Source organism: Poecilia formosa, unplaced genomic scaffold (genome assembly GCF_000485575.1).
Source record: "Poecilia formosa unplaced genomic scaffold, Poecilia_formosa-5.1.2 Scaffold79, whole genome shotgun sequence".
Lineage (NCBI taxonomy): Eukaryota > Metazoa > Chordata > Actinopteri > Cyprinodontiformes > Poeciliidae > Poecilia > Poecilia formosa.
The window spans coordinates 920,134-944,305 of NW_006800018.1; the positions used below are offsets into that span (position 1 = coordinate 920,134).

At 40.9% G+C, this 24,172-nt stretch overlaps 1 protein-coding gene across 6 annotated transcripts in view; it reads left to right on the forward strand.

Annotated features, from left to right (window-relative positions):
• The first annotated feature begins 10,320 nt into the window (after positions 1–10,320).
• Positions 10,321–24,172, forward strand: part of igsf9bb (immunoglobulin superfamily, member 9Bb) — an 87,515-nt gene continuing 73,663 nt past the window's right edge. For 4 of the 6 annotated variants that reach the window (XM_016673591.1, XM_016673592.1, XM_016673595.1 and 1 more), the window contains exon 1: positions 10,321–10,591. In XM_016673591.1, the coding sequence (XP_016529077.1) occupies positions 10,528–10,591 (64 nt within the window). In that variant the 5' untranslated portion in view covers positions 10,321–10,527. The remainder of the gene's footprint in view (positions 10,592–24,172) is intronic. The other 2 variants (XM_016673594.1, XM_007556469.2) reach the window with 1 other exon arrangement.

A 24,172-nucleotide genomic window follows, 5' to 3' on the forward strand; every position in this document is an offset into this window, starting at 1 on the left:
TCATGTGAAGCAAGTACAAAGAAGAAAAGGATGTTTGGTTAGATTTTTAGGATCAATGTTTATACAGCGGTTTAGATTCAGAACATCATACTGACAGCCAAACATGGTGGTGTTGTTATGAGGATTTTTGAAGTTGCTCGTCAAGCACACAACCTAAAATATTTTTTTCGATGTGACCTGGACCTTTCAGTGACCTTCCATTAACCTTTGACGGCCATAAATGCTGCTAACTGTTCCCTCCCACTCAGAATCCCAGCAGGAATCTCAACCCGGCGTTTCAGCAGTGAGTCATCAGAGACTCCCCCTCACTCACATTGTCACAAAAAGGTAAAACACATACGGGCTACCATGAGGTTGACTCACTCCGTCTCTCGCCCTGGTTGCCGCTCACACAAAGAGGACACGGTTAAGGATTCAGGTGAGTGCCTGAAAGACAAGCGGCGTCTTGGTGACAATACTCCAAGGACAGCAGTAGTAGGCCGCTTGCTCGCATCAGGTGTTGGTGGGTGGCTGCCGAGCGGATGATGTCACGCTTCAGCCATATGGTACGCGGCGTTGGCTGGAGCAGAAAGGTCATTAATGTTAGTCATCATGATTATTCTCAGTTGTAGCCCACAAATGGAAATATCATGTAGTGAGTCACGTCAAGTTTCACGCAGGTTACAAGTCAGCGTGGTTAGAGGTTTTCCTGGGCATTCACTGAAGTGATGCGCTCCATGGTGATCTTCAGAGGTTTGGACAAGAAAAATAATATAATAATAATAATAATAATATAATAATAATAGTGAGGAATCTGACGTTTCCTCACTATTTGACAGGTGCAGCATGGTACATGACACTACATGGTACATCCGGTCAAAAACAATGGCTGAAGGAGCAGTGCCAACATTTTTGACACTTCTGTCTTCTTAGCTTCTATTGTCTTGTTTTGATCTTGTTACCATCTTCATGTCTCCCATTGCTCAACAACTTTAAAATCAATCCATATGTCATGTATGGATTGATATAATCATCAATCCATAGATAGATTGGCATCCATTACTACCTCAAGCATTATGACCTCCTGTGGGGTGATGGTGGTCGGAGTTTGCCTTTTTCACAAAAGTATTCATACCTGTTGAACTTCTTTAAATCTGTCATGTCACACTTGAATCTATTTTATTGGGATTTTATTTTTTAAAGAATGATGGGTCAACCCCATCAACTCTGATAAACCTCCTTGGTCCTGCTGAAGAAAGACATCCCCTCTGCACGACGCCTCCACCTTCATGTTTAATTACTGGAGTGATTTGTGATGGAATGGCAAAGTGCACAAAAAGGCACATCAGGGCATGGCATTAGGCCCAAAGGCATTTAAAAAGCTTCCAGGCAGCATGCCTTGGGGTGTGAATGAGAACCGGCCAAATATGTAAAAGGCTATGGACACAGGAAGGCTGTCATGGTTGATGTACCTCTTCAATGTCAAAGTGTGTTCCAGCTGTCTAGGGATCACACTTTTCAGCCTCATTAGGAAAGAATACTCTGCGGTATTCCAGCGGATTCTCAGATTCATTGCTGAACCTCTGATTCAGGAGGAACAATTTGGCTTTGGTTTTACCCATCAGAAATCAAGCCAGATATTAAAACTTGAAGAATTGCCCATGGGGCTCATGGAAGTTTGCTTCTTAGATTTGTGGTTGCAGGTTTTCTGGGCATGTTCCAATAGGAGGTGACCCTTGGCTAGACCCAGATCTTGATGGAGGGACTATATAGCTCTCCTGGCCTGGACCTAAGTTTGGGATCTCTCTAAATGAGCTGGAGGGTGTCACTGAGGAGAGGGGCATCTGGGTTTACCTCCTAGATCTGTTAGCCCTGTGGCTTGTTCTTAGAAGATGCATGGATGGATGGATGGATGGATGGATGGATTGGTGGAAGGAAGGATGGACAGATTTCCCTAACCAGAGGGTCTTCGTCCACCTCTACTGGCTTTCTCTAAACATAGTCATTCTTAGTCCCACTCTTCTTGACACAACTAATAGCTACCCTGTCAACAGAGTCTCATACCTGAAGTGTAAATTTCTGCAGCTCCTCTTATCAAATAAAAGCAAAGTTTTCATTCCATTTGTAAATCAAAGTCCCAGAGTCTGGAGGAAGAGTGAAGAGGCTCTTCACATTGCCTAAATAACACTGATGATTCCAATCAGTGATGATCCACATCGTCTGCTGGTGTTGGTCGACTGGGTTTTTTGAAGTCCACAGTCAATGCAGACATTAGCCAGGAAATTCCAGAGCACTTCATGTCTCCTTATGCTGACAAGCCGTATGGAAATGCTGGTTTCATTTTCCAGCAGGACGTGGTACTGGCCCACACTGCCAAACGTTACGAAAGCTGATCCACTGACCAGGATATTACTGTGCTTGATTAGTCAGCAAGCTGGTCTGACCTGAATCCCACAGAGACTCTATGAAGTTTAGTCGAGAGGAAGATGAGTGATCCCAGACAGCAACGACAACGACCTGAGGGCAGCAGTCAAGGCACAGACTGATCGCTTTAATGCCACATCACTTTCATGTAGATACTTTTTATTGATCTTATTCAATATTCAAATTTTCTGAGAGGCTTTGGGTTTTTATTATCTGTAAGCCATAATCACTAAAATTACAAGAAGTACATGTTGGAAATATTTCACCTTACATGTAATTAATACATATAATGAGTTTATCTTGGTCTGTAATGAATGATAAAACATATCTCACTGTTCCCACAATACTATAACCCACTTTAAACTCTGAACAGCAGAATAAAGGGGCTGTGATGTAAATGCACGTTCATATTTGTTTTTAAGGGACAAAGCACTTTTATTTATATAGAATCTAGGAAATGGTTTGGAGCGACTAAGTCTTAATTCTCAACATTACAAAAGCAAAGTGAAGCATAGATAATTAGAATAATAACAGAGAATAATGTTTTCACAGGGTAAGAGCTTACAATGACTTTTGAAGTTGCTCATCAAGCACACAAAAAGAAAGTTGCCTAAATATTTTTTTTTGTTGATTTATTTATTTTTTTTTTGCCTAAACATTTTATTTATTTTTTTCCAAAAAAAGAAAAAGGTTAATGGAAGGACCTTTCGGTGACCTTCCATTAACCTTTGACGGCCATAAATGCTGCTAACTGTTCCCTCCCACTCAGGATCCCAGCAGGAATCTCAACCCGGCGTTTCAGCAGTGAGTCATCAGAGACTCCCCCTCACTCACATTGTCACAAAAAGGTAAAACACATACGGGCTACCATGAGGTTGACTCACTCCGTCTCTCGCCCTGGTTGCCACTCACACAAAGAGGACACGGTTAAGGATTCAGGTGAGTGCCTGAAAGACAAGTGGCGTCTTGGTGACAATACTCCAAGGACAGCAGTAGTAGGCCGCTCGCTCGCATCAGGTGTTGGTGGGTGGCTGCCGAGCGGATGATGTCACGCTTCAGCCATATGGTACGCGGCGTTGGCTGGAGCAGAAAGGTCATTAACATTAGTCATCATGATTATTCTCAGTTGTAGCCCACAAATGGAAATATCATGTAATGAGTCACGTCAAGTTTCACGCAGGTTACAAGTCAGCGTGGTTAGAGGTTTTCCTGGACATTCACTGAAGTGATGCGCTCCATGGTGATCTTCAGAGGTTTGGACAAGAAAAATAAGCCACACTAGAGTGAAAACATGAACACAGAACTCTAGTCATGGTGTCCCTTGAATGATTCTCCATCTGTTTCCATTGCCATCTGATTCTTTTTAGAGTTTTATTGCTTAATTTTATAGAATCAATCAATTTTATACAGTACTTTCCAATACAGCAACACAAGGATCTTTGCAAATTAAAACCTGCTCCTTCCATGTTTGTTTGTTTCCTGAAACCGACTTTGTGTTGAGCTCCACAGACAAACATGATGTCTCACTCATTCTCATTCATCTCTGCCAAAGCAGATTCATCTCTGCTTAGTAACCCAATGCAGTGCTGGCATGTGAATGCGGGTTTTCCTTCTTTTAAAGTGGCAGTATGCAACTTCTTACAAAAATCAGCTTTTTTCCCCCCCATGTTCGTTAAAATCGTCACCATGACATGACAGTATAATTTCAGACGGATAATCTGTGAAAAGGTCAAATTTCCCCCACCTTCCCTTCAAAATACCATCGCCATCTGCAGAAATGAACCACTCCCGGTCAAAAACAATCAATCAGAGCCAAGAGGAGGGTCTGAACACTATCAGTTAATGCAGCTCAATATGGTAATGTTGGAGAAATCATTTATCCGCTGTCATTGGTGGCTTTGCTAACTATCCTTTGTATTTGTTGCAGGCTGTGTTGTGGCAAACAACACAGCCATATAGCAGAAAGCACTACGGAGGCGTGAGCATGAGAGTGATTGACAGCGCTAAGACCCTCCTCCTGGCTCTGATTGGTTGTTTCTGACTGAGTGGTGCGTTTCTCCAGTTAGTCCTGGAAGCACTGGGAAAAGGCAGAAGAGCTGGATTTTTCCCCCCACACATTCTCTGTCTTATACTCTCACAACATAATGATAGTTTTAAAGAACATATATATGTGTGTGTATATATATATATATATATATATATTTTTTTTTAAAATAAAAGTTACACAATGGAGCATTAACCACTGAAACGTTCTGTTTTTCAGAAACCTCCGGCTTGGCGGCCTGTTGCTCTGAATCACCATGGCCATTTAAATGTGATTTTTGGATTTTGGCTTGACTCTATAGTGACGTCATGGAAGACAAAATTGATATCAATCAATCCAATTTATTTTACAGTTCAGCCAAATTCAATTGTAGTGGTCACTGGTAAAAAGATACTATTGTCACTTTAAATCTTCTAGTTCAGTAGATGGAGGCATTTCAGCCTGACCTCTGCCAAAGATGCATCAAACACTTTGAGGTGCAATTTGACAGAAAAACAGAAGGAAGAAAGTTCTACAAAAACACGTTTAGATTCTGTTCTGCTTTCTACCAAGTAAGCTCTGCCAGTTTCCTCTTTCCCCGCTCAACCTCGATCCATCTCCTGGGTTTGGGTGACGGTGCAGTTTTCAGCTCTTATTAATATGCACAGTTTGTCATTAAGATGAAGTAGTGGGTCCAAACGCCACAAAATGATGGAGGAGACCCGACCAGAGACACAGCAGAACATATTTGTTCACTCTGAGAGCGTCTGTCGGCCATACGTTTAAATGTACATACCATTTATAACGTGCGGCATCAATCAGTGAAACTGTAGGCTTGAATTTAAAGCTCCTCAGTTTGTGTATCTATAGCTCACACATCCGATGTGTGACCAGGTGTTGCTGTGTTACACCTGGACCACACTCCTCTTGGATTACCGAAGTTTATTCTGCAATGGCAATCACTTCTTTTTTTTCTCATTTAGTCGTGTTCGTCCTATTCGAGAAACAAGGTCATCCCATGGGCATTGTCTAACTGTATGCTAGAGAAGGACTTGTGCTCTGCACCCAGTCAGTCTCCACTTGTGGCCCCTAGATTTAATCATCTCATTGACATTCGATGGCCCCGAAACGGGTCCGATACGTTTCAACCTTGTCTCATCAGGATGTGACTAAATGTGCCTTTGTTAAACCACTCTGGGGAAATGTGAGCTTGTGCCCCCCCGCCCCCCGACACCCCCCAAGAAAACAAAAAAAAAAACGAGTGTGCTGTCTTTAACACAAGTGACTCGTTCAATCTACAAAATGAGGGAAAATGTATTTTTTGTTACAGAGTACTACGTACTACATAAATATATATATTGAAGACTTTTTGAAGTCTCTGCTGTGAGGTTGTGAGGTGCTACAATCTCACCTGCACCCTTTCAACAGCTTCAGTTCAGATTACACGAACAGCTTAAATTATGCTAAAGATCTTGGACAGTAAAGAACTTTTATTCTTCCATTTCAGTCGAAGTTGTTGGTATAACGCTTACATATCATCGCTTGTCAATCACAGACCGCTCTGATATGACATAATCTACGGTTTGACGGCTGAAAGAACCACACAAGTTCAGATTTTAATCAGAAATAAGGAAGCTGGGCAGGAATAAATGCCTCCGAATGCCAATGAATGGAATCAATTCTGTTTCAGAGAATGAGTCAAAATTCTTCCTCATGCAGCGAAGTCAAATTTTTAATTCGAATGCAACCCCTTCAAGTTCTTTCTGCTTAAAGTGGTTCTGTAAACGATTGAATAATTAGATGTACTTTGATTTCATTGATTTCCACTTCCGCTGTTTGCGCTTCAAAAACATTGACAGCAGTAATTGCTGCCACAGAAATAAGAATGCAAGTAAGAATATTTCCAAAGTGGTCAAAACTAACAAAGTTTGGAAAAATATAGAGTCCTATCCCATGCGCTTTGCAAAGTTGATAAAGTTGATCACATGCTCTGATTTTAAAAATATTGAACTGAATGTACTATCATCTAAAGTAAAGCAGGAACCAAATTAATTTCTTAGGCCACGGTTTCCATTTAGTGATGTTTTTCTGAATGTTCTTCAACAAATGTTTTAATTGAATTTGGCAGTCGTTAAATAATACACCCAGTGTATTAGATACCGCCCTCGTGCAGAGAAATGTTAAAAGGATGTCTCCTTTCCACAGCTTATGCTTTCAGAGGAAACTTGTGAAAAAAAAACAAAAAAAAAAACACTGTCTCTAATAAATACATGAGCTTTATAAAAAAATAAAAAGCCTATCAAATATGCACAAAGTTGAGAGCTGCTTCTGCGAAGTAGGAGCGTGGAGCATGGAACGCCACGCTTCACGCGACTGGAGGATTAGGCCTGAAAGCTGCATGACGGATGAGCTCTTTTCTCCTCTGATGTGTTTGGAGCTGAACGCAGGAATGAATCCCGTATTCTGGATCTCCAGCACAGAGCGGGCTGAGACCCATCCCTCGCATCGCACGTGACCTGCCGGGTCAGTCGCCCAGAACTTGCAGAAAATTTCAGAACTGAAAAATAAAAGCTGATGAGAAAAAGAGTGTCGAGAAGGTTTGTAGAAACACAAGCCCCAGGTCCTGACACCCGATGTACTTTGTCGTCTACGCTTTCATACCTGCAGTGTCTTGGTCTGATATTCGATGATGTTTTCTTCAGGCTTGATGATGTCCTGAGACATTTACAGAGGTATTCCATGTTTTTGATGATGCTGTTAATCGCAAATAACAGCATCACTCTAGAAAGGGGAAATAGTGTGCACACCCCCAACATATTTCTCATATAAAAATAAGAACCATCTATCATATTTGTCTTAAACAAAGGATGCTGACAGAGCAAAACAAACACGTTTTATGAAACACAAAGGCTTAAGTTGTAGTGAACACCCTGCGTGGCATGTGTTATAAATGCATAAAAGATTCCTTTAAATTAAGCCCTAACATTTTGGAAGTATTTTAGTGTTTTGGCATTCTTTTTCTTTTCCGAATCTAACACTAATTTAAGACAAACGGGCATGAATGCAATCTCAATGGGGCACTTTATAAGAAACGGTCTCAAAACAACTGCTTGTGAGGAAAGCGTGCACATTTTTAAACACAAATATCAGTACAACTGTTAGATTTTTTTTGTGAAGCCAAAAGCTCACTTTCAAAGTGAAGGGGTCACCTTCCTGGGATATTTAGGTCATCATTAAGACTTATTCTGAAACTTCAAAGTGTGGCTTCCAACAGTCTTGCTCTAAATCCCACCTGCACTCCAGTCCTCATCGTTTTTTTCCCTGAGCGTTTCATAAACGCTTCTTCCTGTCACTGCACCATTCAGTCTGCATGCTTCAGAAAAGCTCCCACTTAAACTTCAATAAATTTGCTGAAATATTGTCAGAGCAGAGGTTCAGTCTTAACCTTTGCAGATGTTTTGAGTTAATTAGCTGATTAGATTGTAACACTGTCAGTTTTCAATATTCCCAGTTTTCTTGGACATTGAATTTTGGGATCCCGGTGCCTGGTGTCGAGCTTTCTAATCAAGTCCTTGACTCTCCATGTCTTTCTTAAAGTCTTAATTCACCTAAAATCGTCATTAGACTAACTGAGCAGTCATTTATGTTGCCTTCACTGTCTTCCCTCAAACAGACATGTTCTGCAGGGATTACAGAGTAAGAAGAGAAATTGAATTTTATGTAGTTAAATGACATGAGACAGACTGGGTTTCATTATTACGGTCTGTGCTCACAGTGCTTAACGGGTCACACCTGACTCATTAAACACCACCAACGAATAGAAGGGGGGGAAAATGTGGAGCGTGGCGCTGTGGCTCTCAGAACATGATGAAAGACGAATTTCTAAAAGCCATTTGCACTTCACAAGAGTCTTTTTAGCACGCGGCTTGTTATGACAGTTAGGTGAAAGAAACGGGGGTAATCCCACTGCCACTGTTGCCAGAATGGCTGTCAAGCATCACAAAAGCATGCACTCAGCTGCATCTGTTGCTCAGCGATGTCTGTGGCAGGGATGCTAACGCGCTGTGGCTCGATGCGACATGGACATTTACAGTCAAGCCCAAAGAAGTGAATGAATGTTTAAAAAAAAAAATAAATAAATAAAATGTAATTAATAGTTTATTTTTGTAAGAGTATCTAGGAACTTTTAATTTGTAATCCATGACATCCTGTTTGCCTGGCCTATTAATATAAAGTAGCACTGAGTCTATGTAGCACCCATTACATTTTATATGCACTCCAGCTGGTTGCTTGTAAACATTAGAGTACCTTAAACACTACAGGGACTTTTTTTTGGAACTGTGTGCATTAATCTTGTACTAAGCTGCTCATACTTTCTGTCTGCGCCTATGAGAATTCTCTCCCCTTGTTATGCTGAGCATTGGAAGTAGCATCAAATAACACAATCTGACTGGCTTTCTCAATTTTTCTTATAACCATTTTTGGATGGTTTTCTGGGCACTCAGACTGTGTGTTCGGAATTGTACTTTCATCTTTGGATCATAAAAAAAGAAAGATGGTGACAACACATCTAATGTAACACAGAACTCTTTAAATTCAAGACATGATGTCTTAAAAAAATATTTCAGGTTTATTCCATCATAATTTTAGATAAGCTATGGGATAGTGCCAGAAACATTGTGACTGCAACTTAAGACTAAAGTTTTCCACCATAAATACTCTGGTGAGTCAAGAGGATGAAAAGGGGGAAAAAAAGCCTTATGTCTACTTTATATGGTTGAGGATCTGTGATGCTGTTTCTTTCCCAAATAAGAAACAGCAAGAAACAGTACAGGAAGCCTAGAGGTCAGGCTTCCTGTACCTCTAGTGTTTACAAAGTTGCTATTTAAGGACGTCTCATGTTTACATTATTCTGTTGATGCAAACTTAAGTTTTAGCTTGTAATATTAATGTAACCGAAATAATCCCAAATGAATTGCTTTAAGCCATGCAGCAGAACCTCCTCCTTCCTGGACCTGGAGGTAGACCTGGCTCTGACGGAGGATGGATGCTCTATGAGCAACACAGGCTGACTCAGTTGAATATTAACCTGTTATTGACGGAGTTAGCCTATCAATAGAGATGAATCACGCTGAATCCTCTTAGTCACTCTTCTTGGGTTTGCACTTTTGTGTCACGTACAGGCTGGTACATATTTTGACAGTCTCACTTTTCCACAAGGGATCTGATTACAGTCCGTGTCGCGATGATGCACAGGCTGAAGGATTCCTCTCATCTTATTGCGCAGGATGATACTGCAGCTCCGCTACGGCTTCGCACTCCAACCCAACTTGAAACGGCTCCCTTTGCATTGCTACATTCAGGCCCTGCGACTAAAAATGTCAAGCTTTTACTTTTTACTACACTACGAGAAAGGTATTTCCATGAGCAGTTCAGATATTGAAAAGACAATAAAGGCCGTAAAGCGTCACATATGAGCATTTTCTAAATATCATAAATGACAGATGCGGTGTTGCTCGAATATTAATCACATATCAGTAAAATTTCATTTTAAAACGGGAATAAATATAGTGTTTTTGATTCTGACCACGCTGAAACTGTGACACCAATAAAAGTAAATCATTTATTTTATGTTTAATCACATGAAACTGATGAAACATTCAATAAAAGCGCGAAACAGCTGCTTGATCGGAATCTTTGAACTTCTAATCTATTTTTATTTTCATCAAGTGAACGCACCACTCCAAACGCGGAAGGGACAGCACAGGTAACCAATCAGCGGCTGAAATTCTCTCACGCGCGTCAATGAAACAAGCGCGAAGGCGGGACCGCGGTAGTCTGAAGGGCTGCTCTCGGTCTCGCGGCGCCGCCTGCTCTCGTCCCATTGGCGCAGGTGATCTGTCTCAGGATGCGCGAGGAGAGCGGAGGAGAGGGGAAGAGAGAGGGGAAACCGCCGATGGTGAAGGGTCCAGGGCTCGGTTAACGGGGAAACAAGGATACCGGCCCATCTCTGTTTGTCCTGGGCAGCTGGGCAATGACAGACTCACCGAACGGGGGACTTTGAGATATGATGAGGCTTTTTTCTGGTTGGTTATAGTACTATGATTTGGTATGTGGCCACTTTGATAGCAAGTGTATTCAGCACCCGAGGAACGGCCGCTCAAGGTGAGTCGAAGTGCAGTATCTGTATCCACCGGCGTCCTGTGTTTAAGTTTGAACTCAGCATTTTTTTCCCCACCCTTCCAAATGGCATTTTCTCGCTTGCTTGTTTTTCAACTTTTCTAATGTCGTATGCCTGTTAAGCATGTCTGGAAGTTCGTGTGTTCATCACCTGGAACCGGGCGACACATAATGAGGGAAAAGAACCGGTTCAGTTTTATTTAATAATCAGTGAAAAACCTTGCGCTGAAACCTGCTTCTTCTCTCTTGGAGTTTGGTTTTATTTATTTATAGGTCTGCCAGAGGTGTGGCGTTTTTGGCTTTAGATGGAAATAATTTGGAGTCAATTTTTTATTTTTTATTTTTATTTTTATTTTTTTACATCATCATCCTCCCCAGATGTTTTAGTTCGCTTTATTTTAGCTCCGGGACGTTTTGCCGGCGGTTTGTGGACTGCAGCATCCAGCTTCAGGATCATATCGTCAAATGTGAGCAGGAACGGGATTAGTATGGTGCGCCGGTGTGGATGTCGTTAAAATGCTGTGAGTAGATTAACCTCTTCCTGTAAAAGTGTCGAAGTGAGTCGTGACCTGTTCTGTCCGCCAGAGGGAGCGCCTGGCCACTGAGGTTACTGTGAGCAGCTGACTCTGCTCTGCTGTCACTCCTGTAATTTGTAATGGCTGGATGTGAGGCTGAGGAGATTTGACAGCCGTATTGGGTTTGCCTGATGGCTTCATAAGAGGGAAAAGCCACCTGCAGCTCACCCTGTTCCGCTTGCTGCAGAGGCTGGAAGGAAGGAATCTCCTTTTGTGTTGAACTTCTTAAATACACTTGTTAGATCATTTTGGTGATAATTACCACAAGCCTTAAGTCCTTTTTATGACTTTGCAGGAAAGGAAAGGGAAAGTACACCTGAAATCATCGCTGTTAGTACAATATTCAGTGCAAATGTGTAATTGTATAATCAGAGTAAGCTTAAAGTTATTTTTCTGGAGTTGCCACTTTTATTAAACCCTATTGGACGACTCGTAAGCTAAAGTTTAAAGCTGACTGCATTTTGTTTCAATATCATTCAACACGTGAACTCATTATTACTGAGACCAAAGAATGTCATCAATTGAATTTTTCAAGTGTCATGTTTTATAGCTCTGCTTTCTGATAATCCTTCATGTCCACAACTGCAAATGGATCTTATGGGGTTTTCACACCTGACAGTCCAGTAGTCTCGGTTTGATTGGGGACCAAAATTGCAACATTGGCTACATTTTCAGCTGGTGCGATTTGCTTTCAAACTGCATGGTGTTAAACGAATCAAACCCTTTAAAAAAAACAATTTACCTCCTCACCTGTGGTGGCGCTGCATCAAGAACCACTGAAGGAAATGACATGAAAACCTCTGAGGAAGACACTGAGTACAACTTCCTTCTTCACGAAATGTCGAAAACGGAGTGCAGGGAAATTTAAGCGGTTAGAATTTCTCTCTTTTTTCGTTAAAATACTACAAACTTTTCCTCCCGTTAGCGCAAGACTCACACATTTGTCTTGGTCTTATTTACTCAGGATGCTATGAGCTGTAGTTCTCTTCCTGCTTTTGGAGTGATCTCCGGTCCGCTTGGCATCCACATGCATTCAAACATCACCAGAGTTCACTTTAACCGAACCGAGACCTAGGTTTTTAGGCGGACTAGAGTTTTTTTTTTTTTGGTCCGCGTTAGAGTCAGACTGCACATTCACACCTCCCCTAATGAACTGGACTTTCTAGGCATGTGAACTAGAGTTTAATTAAAGTGGACTCTACAGGGCTGGTGTGAATGCACCCTTAGTGACCAACGTCCGAAAGCTCGGGTGAGTTGTGAGGACATGGCAGTGATGAAAAAAAGAGAGTAGTGATGAAATATTAATTTTGATATATAGCAATGCCATGTTTTTCTAATATCCTGCAGCCCTTTCTGAAAGTGTTTCATTGGCTGTTGTTCAGTATGTTTGGGATTATAATCCAACAACATATTAAACTGGCAGACCCCTTCTATGTGGTCTAGTGTAGGAAAGTAGAGCCATGTTTGACAGATTGTAGCTTCTGGAAAGAAACACTAACTGAGGATATTTGGGATGAAGTTTAGGTTAAAAGTGAATTTTTCAGGAAACACTAATACATTTTGCACTTTTCAAAAGTTATTCATCAGAGAAATCACTGACAGATATGAAAAGGGATCAATAGATTCATCTTCACAAGAAAACAAACACCAGGTAAAATGGAGATCTGAGTTTTATTGCCTGACGGCTACAATGTGTGAAATGAATTTAAAACTTGAGATCCCTGCTGTTGTTGAATTTAAGTTTTGACTAAATTTCATATGAAACTCAAACCAGAAGTTTGCATACATTTTTTTTACTGTCTGAAATTAAATCAGACCAAACTCCAAACTGTTGTAGGTCAGTTTGAATTTGCTACATTATTTCTATTTGCCTAAATAGCTCAATAATGAGACAAAGAATATGTCAGAGATTCATTTATTAATGTTTTGAAAGTCAGAAGTTTACATACAGAATGATTACTATCTCTTTAAGCCCAGTCCAGATGATGATGTCATGGTTCACATGTGTCCTTGAACTCATCGTTGCAAACTCATCTTGAATGTTTCACCATGCCTGACAGATGATTAAGTGTTGTTAGGCTTCAAAGCCTCACCTTCACTCATTGTTCTTGTCATTCTTGTCAACGTTTGTCTCATCTGGTTGTAAATCTTTCCTTCAGAAAGAATCGGGCTTCATATGGATGGCTGCACATTTGGGTTGAGTTATATGTCGACTGGATCTCTCTCTTCATGACCACCTTGGACAGTAATGCTGATGTTTGAACAGTTTCCAGACTTGAGCTGTGGTAGTTGCTGCTTTATATTTCTCTGAAATTGAAAGTTTAGGTCCTTTTTTCCACACTTTGGCAAAAAAAAAAAGGACCTAATACATCTGGATAACTTGAACTCATGTTCAGTTGTTTGAACCAATGATCTTGGAGTCTCCACATGTTTAGAAATGGTTTTAAAAGACCTCAGGTTTTCAAAATCTTCTATTTTACATCTTTGAGCGTCACTAAATCCTTGACTCTTTTATCATTCTAACAATTAACTGTAGTCAGTTATTACCATTACCGAAAAGATAATTAATTAATTGCAGAACCTTTTCATTTGCGTGTGTCTGGTACGCCAGTAAAGCTGACGCATACAACAGCGATGAACGACAAAGCTGCTTCTCTTGACCCACTGGGGGTTAATTTCTGCTTAAAAATATTACGTAACGGGACGCTGTTAAAGACTAGTGTCGTGTTCAAGTTGTGCTAAAAGGAGTTAGGAAATCAGTGAAGCTACTCAAACCTAGAATAGCATCTTGATGCTAAACATGTTGCAGCAGCACAGACATACCCGACGCTAATGTCGGCGTCCACAGTCAATATTTCTAGCATTTTTTGAAAGAAGTTCCATGAATAATCAGCGGTTCCTGAAACACTTGAAACAGAATGAGTAGAAAAGCAATTTGCTAACAGATCACAACTTTTGTCTAGAAAGCCTGACAGAAACGAGGCTAAGTTTAAAATATATCTAAGTAGATTGGATTCCTTATCAGAGATCTCAAATGTTTGCTTAGTGTTGGAACCAAACAGAAAAAAAAACTGTCCGCAAACCATATGATATTTCCAACAGTCACCTTGGCAACTACACAAGCCATAGTTATACAAGGCGTCGTCTTCTCCATGTACGCTGTGTTGATTTGGACGTCAGTCACATGATGACGGAGGACCAGAAAGAAAAGCAGCTCCAAAATCTCACCAAACTTACAGAAATGCCCCAAAGCTTCAGATCTGGTTTAAGACACACTCCATCTCTCTTAGCTACTCACCTTCAAGAGAGATGGAGAAAAAGATTTCTTCACATCACTGATTAGATAATGGTTAACTGCATCTCACTGGCGTGCAGGTATATTTGTTTTTATCAGCGACAAGTGTTACTCACCTCAGAAGTTATGTAATTTCTTGCCTAAAGCTTATTTTAACATTTTTGTCTTAAGCAACACATTTGCAAGAGGAGCGAAGATTGTGGCTCGACTTGTGTTACGTTAATACACTTGGTCGTTATGTCGCGCTTTATTAAACGTTTGTGCATTCGTGTGTACACAGACACACTTATGGATGCCAACTGCACTCTCAAGCTGGCAGCTGACACTCGGCTCGTCTGCTAACTCCCCCACGCCCGAGTCGGACGCTCTCTCTCTCCCTCTTCTCATGATATCCATCCCTCGCTCGCTCCGTTTGCTCCTTCCTGTCTGCACCAGCTCCTCGCCAGCCCTTCTACTGCGTACACTTGAGTGAACTCGCTCCTCTCTAGGTTTTGAGTGGCCTCTCTCAGCATGGGCGGGCGACTCGGGGAAGGGAACATGGTGGGTTGTGTTAATGGAAGCTCAGGGTGCGCTCCACGGAGAGCTTCACAGGCACACATGTCCACATTCAGCCGTCCCCTCGGGGGGACCACTGTGTCTTTAACTAGATCTGAACATATGCCCACTAACAGGCTCTGTGCCCCAGACTAAGTTGCACTAATTATGACTAAGCTGTGTGATAAATGCCGCGCAGTCACCAGATAAATACATATGCCACCTCTTGCCGGGAGGGATGGGGAAGGAAGGCGAGTGGGATGCTGGACGATGGCAAATGTCAAACTCTCGACCCGTTTTAGTTATCAAAGTTATGTCATTGGATAGAAAGAAAAATGTGGTTACCAGTTACCATGTTGTGATGCGGTAACTGATAAACTGTGAATAGATTGATCTCCTCCACCTCGTTATTATTGCTGACTAAAGAAATGCACAAAAAACAATCAGAGCCAGAAGGAGGGTTTTATCGCTGTCAATCAGTCTTGTGTATATGCTGCTAAATTTGTTAATGGCAGAGAAACAACTTACCGTTACAGGGAAACTGTTTATCTGCTGTCATTGGTGGCTATGCTAGCTAGTCTGAGCATTCATGATTCATGAGAGGCTCTTCTATTGAAAACATGCTGTAGTAGAAGAGGGGAGAGAGGACGATCTGATTTTTTTTTCTTTTTTTTTTTTTTACAGATGTGGTGTGGATTCACCCATGTTTACTTCCATTGCTAAATAAATGATAGCTTAACAAACCACTTTTAACTCCTGGGTTCTGTGTCCGACCTCAAAGCTTCTTTAGTGAACAAGCAGCATGGAGATCAAGGAACGCTGCAGTCTGGTCGGGGAGGAAGTTCTAGAGAGGTTCTAGGAAGGTGAGGTTATGAAACCACATGCCAAGCCTTGAACATCTGGACACAAGTCAAAGATCTGGAGCTGTAACTGCAGTCAAATGCTAATCTATCAAGTATTCACTCATGTTTGCTAAATGCAAATGCACTATTCACTTTTCAGACTTTTATTTTGAAAAGAAAAATCAGCTAAACACCATACATTTTCCTTCATGTGTTCTATGTGCTACTTTGTATTTTTCTGTCATGTAAATTCCCCCAGAATAAGTAGAAGTTTGTCATGGTAACATCAGAAAAGTACAAAAGTATAAATTTTACACACTACTATAAGTTGATGATTAGTTACCTAGTCGTAGTTACATAGGCATGTCACTTAAAATCAGCGCGTCGGCGCAGCCTTAAAAAGTCTTAAAAAGCCTTAAATTTGAGTTGGTAAAACCTGCAAAACCTGGTAGAATAAGCAGAAAAACTGTAGGTACATCTCCAAATATTAGGATATTGTGACAAGTTAAATATTTTTTAGCAATCATGTCAGAAAGTAGAACTTATAAATCATATAGATTAATTTCACAAAAAGTGAACTACTTCAAGCTTTTATTTCTTATAGATTTGTAGATAATAGAAAACCATAATTCAGAGTCAGTGTGGGAATCGGATCGATAAAAAAAGAGGATATTCTAACAGAAATATTAGGCTTTTGGAAAGTATGTTAACTTTTATTCACTCAGTCCTTGGGTGACATTCCTTTTGCATTAATTACTGCATCAATGCAGCATGGAGGTGATCGGACTGTTTGATAGCTGCCAAGCAGGATTGTTGGGTCTGGTGTTGATCATCTTCATGTTGACAGCACTCCGTAGACTCTCTGTTGGGTCCAGGTCAGACCAGTTTAGCCAATCAAGCACAGTAACACCGTGGTCACTGAACCTCTTGCACATGCGTGACTCATTTCTTACCTTTCTTGCTCGAGTGCGACTGAAATTTGAAAGGAATCGTGCATGAATCACTCCCTTTGGACGACGATTTGCATCGGCTAGCGGCCTTGTTGTGAAACTCGTGCTTTCTGTTGCAGCTACAGTTTATGTGACAGATCATGGAGTCTATCTTTTATGAACAGTTTGATGAAGCTGTGCTGTTTGCTCCTTAATTCGCTCATCTTGTGCTCGGGCCACTAAATACGTGCTGACACAAGCACCGCCATCGAGTCCAGCAGACGTGAGCAGTTTGTGCTCTTTCTTTTTTTTGCGTCAGGTCCCGGTTGTCTTCTCTTCAGCAGGAAACACAGCAGGTGTAGAAGTGACAGAGAAAGAGACAGAAAGTATTCACTCACAATGAAACCTGGAGGAAAACACAGAGACACATTTCCAAATGAGTAAGAGATTGTAAGTGACAATACAGTAATTCTTACCGATTGACTTAAGGATAATATATGTCGACATGTTGAGATGTTGAATTTTAAATGCGACCCTAGTACACATAATCAATCCTGTTATCTTGTCTTATTGGATGAAAGAGAAGTCTTTGTTTTGTTTTTTTTTAGCATTGCAGAAACTCCTCAGTGGGCTTCATGTTGAGCATTTCACTCACAAAGCTAATTTACTTCAGTTTTTGTACCTTAACGTCTGCATACGGATTGCCACCAGTGCTGGGATGTCCAGAGTGGGCCCTGTGGGACATTTACAGCACTTGCAATGATTTTGTGCAGCCCTAATTAAACTTTTTCTAAAATGGAAAGTGTTAGCCTCAACACTTTTGTTACCTTGTTTTTGTGACTGATGTATGCTAAGCTAACTCGGGTTACTGCTGGCTTCTTGTTTCTGTAATCTTTGCCAAAGCACATGGCACACATTGGGAGTTTTTCTCACAGTTTCCTCTCATCATCTTTTACTCTCTCTCCATAGGTAGACAGAAGCATACTGTTGTAAAGCAAACAGCAAACTTGGAGTGGACTCGGTGACCCTGACATCAGTCATTCAAAAAAATGCATTGATCTGCATCTCGGTGCTACCTTTAGTATTGCAGTCCAGATTAATGCTTCTACTGTGCTTCTGATTTAGCCTGTGAATTCAATTCATTAGACAACTAGAAGTGACAGAGAGTGTACTGTCCCACATTCGTAGCTTTAAGTTATGTTTTGCTGGTTAAAGAAGGATTTTCCTGGTTTTACTGACTCTGGTAGAGTTTGCTTGCGATTCAGAGGCTAACAAATCAACCATAGCGCCTGTAATAGAGGAGCTGTAATTTCAGAGACTGAGCAGCGTTAATGTAAATCATCTTGTATCTATGGTAACACATCAGCACTTCAGAAAGGCAGTTTGAACATTTACTCTGACCTCTCAGAAACAGCTTCATTGCATTTGTATGACTACATTAAGTCTGTTGAACATGAGGATTAGGTCTCTTTGAATCTTATGTCCTCCTGTCGTAATGTTGCTCCAGTTTACTGTAAGCTTGTTCTAATAAAACTCCTAATCAGATGTTTTTTTTTTTTTGTTTTTTTTTTTCCCCAGCTTTTTTGCTTTCCGACCGTATTGAGATCCTGAAGGTTCTGTCTGTCCAGTCAAACACACCAAACATCTGAGCTTTGGGCTTTCCTTGAAAACAAGATGAACAGAACCTTTGTTTAATATAAGTCTAAAGTAGAGACAGAGCCCAAGTTAAATGAGACCAAACTTCTCTTTGTTCTCACAATCATTGTAATTAATTCTGCAAATAGAACTTATTTAAGTTATTCTGACTAAACTAAAATAAGAAAAGTTTGGCCAGTGACAAAAAATAATTGTCTTATTATTATTTGGTGTCTGTGAAAATCTAGTTTCATCTCTGTACTGGGGAGAGTGATCTTCACACCTCTTCGTCTTTGTGAAAGTTGGCTGCTGTTTTGGTTGATAAAGTGTCAGAATCCATTTCTTTTAATCACAGCTTTTTTCCCCCTCAAACTTTAATCTTAGCTTGGTTTGTAAAACTAACAGAGGTTGAGAAATGACAAGGGAGAAAAGAAAAGTATGATATAGAGATCAGTCGTGCTGCGTCTCCACTTCGACTGCTACTTTGTGCTGGGTCAGGAACAGTTTGGCAGATATCTGGTGTCTATTAGCTGCCCTGCAGTTAAAGTTCAACAACAGAGCACTGTGCATTCAATGCCAATGAAAAGGAGCTGCTTCCAGTCTGAATGCGTCTCTATTCAGTTAAAGGTTTGGTCAGTCGGAGCGTTCTTGTTTGTACGACGTGTTTATTTGACTTGCCACTCAGCAAAAGTTCAGATGCAGAACAGAAGAAGGTGGCTAAAGGTTAGTTGCTACAGGGTTCAGTCAGACCTTGGGCCAATACAGACATCATCTTTCACAACTTAAAGCAAGTGAACACTTTTCAGACTTTTCAAATTGGCTGGTAGATTAGTTGATGTAGAGATAACTCGGTGTAGAAGAAGCAACCAGCTCTACAAATAAATAATTGGATTCATTAGTTTTAAGATGAAATCGTGTTTTCATTCTGAGCGTTTTTTTTTTTTAAGCTATTCAAGGCTTTGAACTTCCCTTTGTGACGTGTTGGTCCCGTCTTCCAACTCCTAGCATGTGTATTCAGGGATAAGCTGGGTGTGGAAAATCGAACTGGCTTGTAGCCCTGCTACCTAATTAATTTGATTCCCACAAACTTTTTTGTGTTCCAGTTTTTTGATGATTCCTCCAATCTAATCACTTAACGAGCAGTCGAAGTGAAGTGGGTGGCTGATGGCAAGAACAAAGCTGCTGACCAAGAAAAGACAGTCTCTCAGTTGAAGTCCTGTAAGCATTTTCTCACAAACAGTGTTGGGATATTTTCGGCTTTTCATTAGGAGTGCCTCATTGTGACCTTTCCATTGATCTGATCTCTGCTGTTAAAGACTAAATGACACTGCTTTTCTGTTGTTTTTGCTGGACAGTCAGTGGGTCCCACCACAGTTATCACTGGTGTCAGCTAGAGGGGACTACTCTACATCCTTATGTATCAACTGGTACCTGCAGCAGGATGGAGCGATGTGGTGTGGACTAAGAACTTGGAAAAAACACGGGAATTGCTGAACAACCAAATATTTAATGGGGCTATGCATAAAGCTAATATTTAAAGCATTAGCGTGTGTTGTCCATACGTTTAAAGGCTTTCACGTACTCCAGCGTACTTCACTCTACGAGGCCGGCTCAATGTGATACATCCTGGCAAACCTACATTTTTACAACTGTGTATCCATTTGTACTGTGGGCCATGAAGTAATACAACTGGTACACCTGATTATGAAATCTCAACTGTTCACGGACTCACAGATGCATAGCTGCACAGCAGAGGGAGCCTTTACTACTTTACTGTTGCAGAAACAGGAGCTTCTCTGACCTTGTATGGCATCAAAGTTTCTTTCGTTGGCTTCAGCACAGCTAGCATCTGGGCTACCTGTTTGCCTGCCTCATAGGTAAAATATCTCTGAACAAAATCTTTGCATTTTTTTTGTCAGATTAAGAAAGTAACATGCTGTTGACAGGACATCCATATTTGGTCATTGTTCAGTTGAGGCGCTGAAGTGACAGGAAGTGTTTGTGTTAGAAAATGGGCACAATTTGGGGATTTTTTCACACAAAGGAGTATTTTTGAATAGTTTATGTTTGACTATCGATTACCTCTAATTGTTTATGATTTTTGACAACTCTACCAGTTAGTGGTTTGTTAGTTTAAAAAGACTTTTGTTGCCTGGTTTCAAACATATTACTGGACTGTCAAAGGAAAATGTTAAGCCTCGTGTTGACAGACTCGTGACTTTTTTTTTAAAGTTTTAATTAGATGTTACTGGTACTTTATTTTTGTTGGCCTATTTTCTGTTTACATCCTTCTAGAATAATAGAAATCACAATGTTCAGCACTCACTCTCCTTCCACCTTTGAGTTGTTCCAGTCCAGCTCATCTCATGTGTCTGCTTTGGAAACAGAAGTCTCCTCATTGGTTACATAATCCCATCAGTCAAACAGTGTACAGCCACCACGAGGAAATGATAAAGCAATGTGTCTGCATCTCTCTTCCTGAGCCTGAATTAGACTGGATTCAGTAGAAACTTAAAGCTTTTTATACATTAGGTTTTCTCTTGTTTAAGTGGGATTACTTTGTGGGTTTACAGGTCGGAAGACCAATTTATAACTCAGTGGCTTATGGCTGTCAAATGGAGTGAAGAAGAAATGACCTGGTACAGAATATACCCAAACATATTGGTTTGTTGGTTGTGAGTCTCTGCTGTCCGCGCTGATGTTCAAGCAGTGTTACCTGCTGATCCTTGACATGATGTCATCGGCGGAGTTGTTGCCATGTTGTAAACACAACACCCTGGTGTATTCACAGGGGATCTCTGGAGATTTTCTCCATACATGTCTGCTGTTTTTCCTGTCCAACTGTAATTTATTTATAATCTATTTATCTCTTTCTTTGTTCATCTTGACCACATTTCCTTGCATAACAGAGTCATTTTTTTAAAGAAGAGAAATCTACGTCATTGCTAATGCTTCTTTCCGCAAAAAGAAGAAAATATTGTATTGTTCTGGACGTTGAATTTTGCACCTCCTTGTGAAAAAGTGGGTACAGGAAATTAGTGAGATGAGTGGGAAGGTCTCCTGCTACTCCTGAAGTAGCATTACTGTTGCGGGGAGCAAACAAAACTCTTCATAAAACCTTTAGATGCCAACCAGCCTGATATTTGGCCTAAGGAACGGTGACTGACTGTCAACTGGCAACCCTTAGCCTCCACTTTGGTTCAATGAACTCATCTGCTGCAGTCTTACTCCAACATAGTGTTTTTTGTGAATCTACATGCATCGTCTTGCATGGTCCAAACCAGCACTGATTGTTCCAGGAACGCTGGTTGCCATTAGTGTCCAGTGAACGTTTGCAGCCGATGTTTGCTGAACGTCAAAATGAAACACCACTAACTGTTCAGTGGACGTTGTCCCTGGACGGTTAGCTAACGTCTAGGAAACATCCAGCAAATGTTCAGGCGACGGTCACTGAACGTCCACTGCCCGATGTCAGAGATGCGACCCCGTCTAACAAGACAAAAAGAAATTTAGTGAAAAATAATAACTGGGATGCACATTTTAAAGATATAAAACTGATTAAATAAAATCATAGAAAAAAACATTTTTTTTTCCCACAGTGACTGAATCTTTAGAGTAAACATCCAGACAATGTTGGTGATCGACAGGTCGGAAGATCTTGCTGGTAAATTTCCCCACTGAGAGACTTTACATCCCATTCAGGCCTAGTTTGAACCTTAGCAAGTTGCTGCCATGTGGCTGGATGATTTTCAAAGTGTGTAAACAAGCATCAGAGCAACTGAAGTACAAACTTGTTCTTTATCACTGAGAAGCGGTTGAGCAGTTTTGCCTTGACATTTGGTGGAATGTTTTCATACACGCTCCACAGACCTTTCACATACCACAATTAAGTCAAGCATGACTCCAGCATTTTTCCACTTGGGCACTTCAGATTTTTCCAAGTGCTGAGAATAATATAATATAAGTTAATTTAAACGATGCCTTGAACTGAGACTTTGAGCCTTTATATCTCATCTAGTGTCCTGTGACACTAGAGATCAGCATTGCCATCTCTGGCAACACGCTGCACCATACGGTCTAATTCAAAGACCGAATTCATCTTTGTCAAAGAAACCTCAGTCTGATGTCAGTAATTACTCAGGGTTTCTATATCAGCCTCCAGGAACAGTTATGCTTGGCAGGTAAAAGATGAGAGAAGCACATCCTTTGTTTAATTAGTCCTGTGGAATGATTGGAGTTTTTCCAGACATCTCTCTGGGCCTGAGCGCCTCACATATTTTTATTCTATTGTCAGGTTGAGGCTACATCGCTATCCAAAGAATTTTCCTAATCCAACTGTGTCCAGCTGAAATAACCTTGGACCTTTTAAGAGTAGATGACTCTTCTAACATCCAAACATGTGAAAGTCAGCCACGGCACGGACCCACAAACCGCCACAGATACTGATTGGGGGTTTTACAACTTTCATTCTGGACAGCTCGGATGGGTTTTCTCATTTCAGACCAATAACCCTTCATCCCGTCGTATCCAAATGTAACCTCAACTGACTACATGATGTGTGTCTCTTGGACTAAATTAATCCTACTGGATGTTTCTGTCACAGGCAAACCCAACACATTTCCCTGAGTGAGACTGATCTGACATTTCCTAGAGTATTCTAAAATATCAGAAACCTTCACATCTTTCTTTGTTCCTCTCAAAGCTTCTTTGAGTTTATTGTGGTAACCACACTCTGTCAATCGCTGCTTTAGGAAAGCTTATGTTAGCCACTCTTCAAGAACACAGAGACTTTCATAAGGCTACAAGCTCCATCTTTGGACCAAAACCTTTTGTTTATTGTACAGTTGAACCTCCTACTTTGCTCCATAATACCCACATCTTAAGGCCACTCATCCACTCAGTGTCAGGATCGTGGTCTTTCATAAGCCTGTTACATTTATCCGCCTTGTCACATTGTTACTATGACAATGCAATAATGCAGATGCTGTTTGTGGATAACGCTAATGGATTCGGCCTCCAGATCGTTTCTGCAGTCAGACGTACCCATTGTTCTCAAAGGAAAGTCTCTGCTTGCTGTAATTTGTCAGTGTTTTCCTGATCTGCTTAGAGTCTCTAGTCTTCAAAGGATGCAGATTTTGTAATGTTTCTGGTGCTGCCTGTCCTGGTAGTGGTACTTTCAGATGTAGGGCGTCTGAAATTTCAGGTCTTCCATTTTCTTTCAGAAGTGCAGCAGTTTGGTTTTGATATTGACTTCCTGCTAACATACATCTTGTTTTCCCTGTGGGGTTTTATATACATCCTCTCACCACTGTACTCCATACGCCTACTCCCTTCCCTCCCCTCTCCTTCTTCTCAGCCCACTTCCCCAAGCTGGCTGGCTTTCTCTCCAGTCTCATTTTACAGCCTGGCCCAGTGATGCAGCACAGTCAGCTTCCTACATGCATACTCTCCACTCCCATTAATCATTCATGGGATTGAGCCTTAATATATCGGATCATAGCCTCATCTGTGCTGTTTTAAATTAAACTCAAGTTTTAAGCTTAACATCCTGACACCCGTCGTGAAGGGGTTCCTGCTGGCGTCGCAACATGTTAGCAAAGCTTAAAAATCGGAAGAAAATTCCTTCTGTGGACCAGTAATTAGGAACTTATCCTGCCCAATGTGCAAGACATGGAAATTTCCAGATACACGTGTTTAAATTTCCACTTAAAAAGTGTAGTAGCTTTAGCTTTGTTTCAGCAAATAGCTGCTTGTTC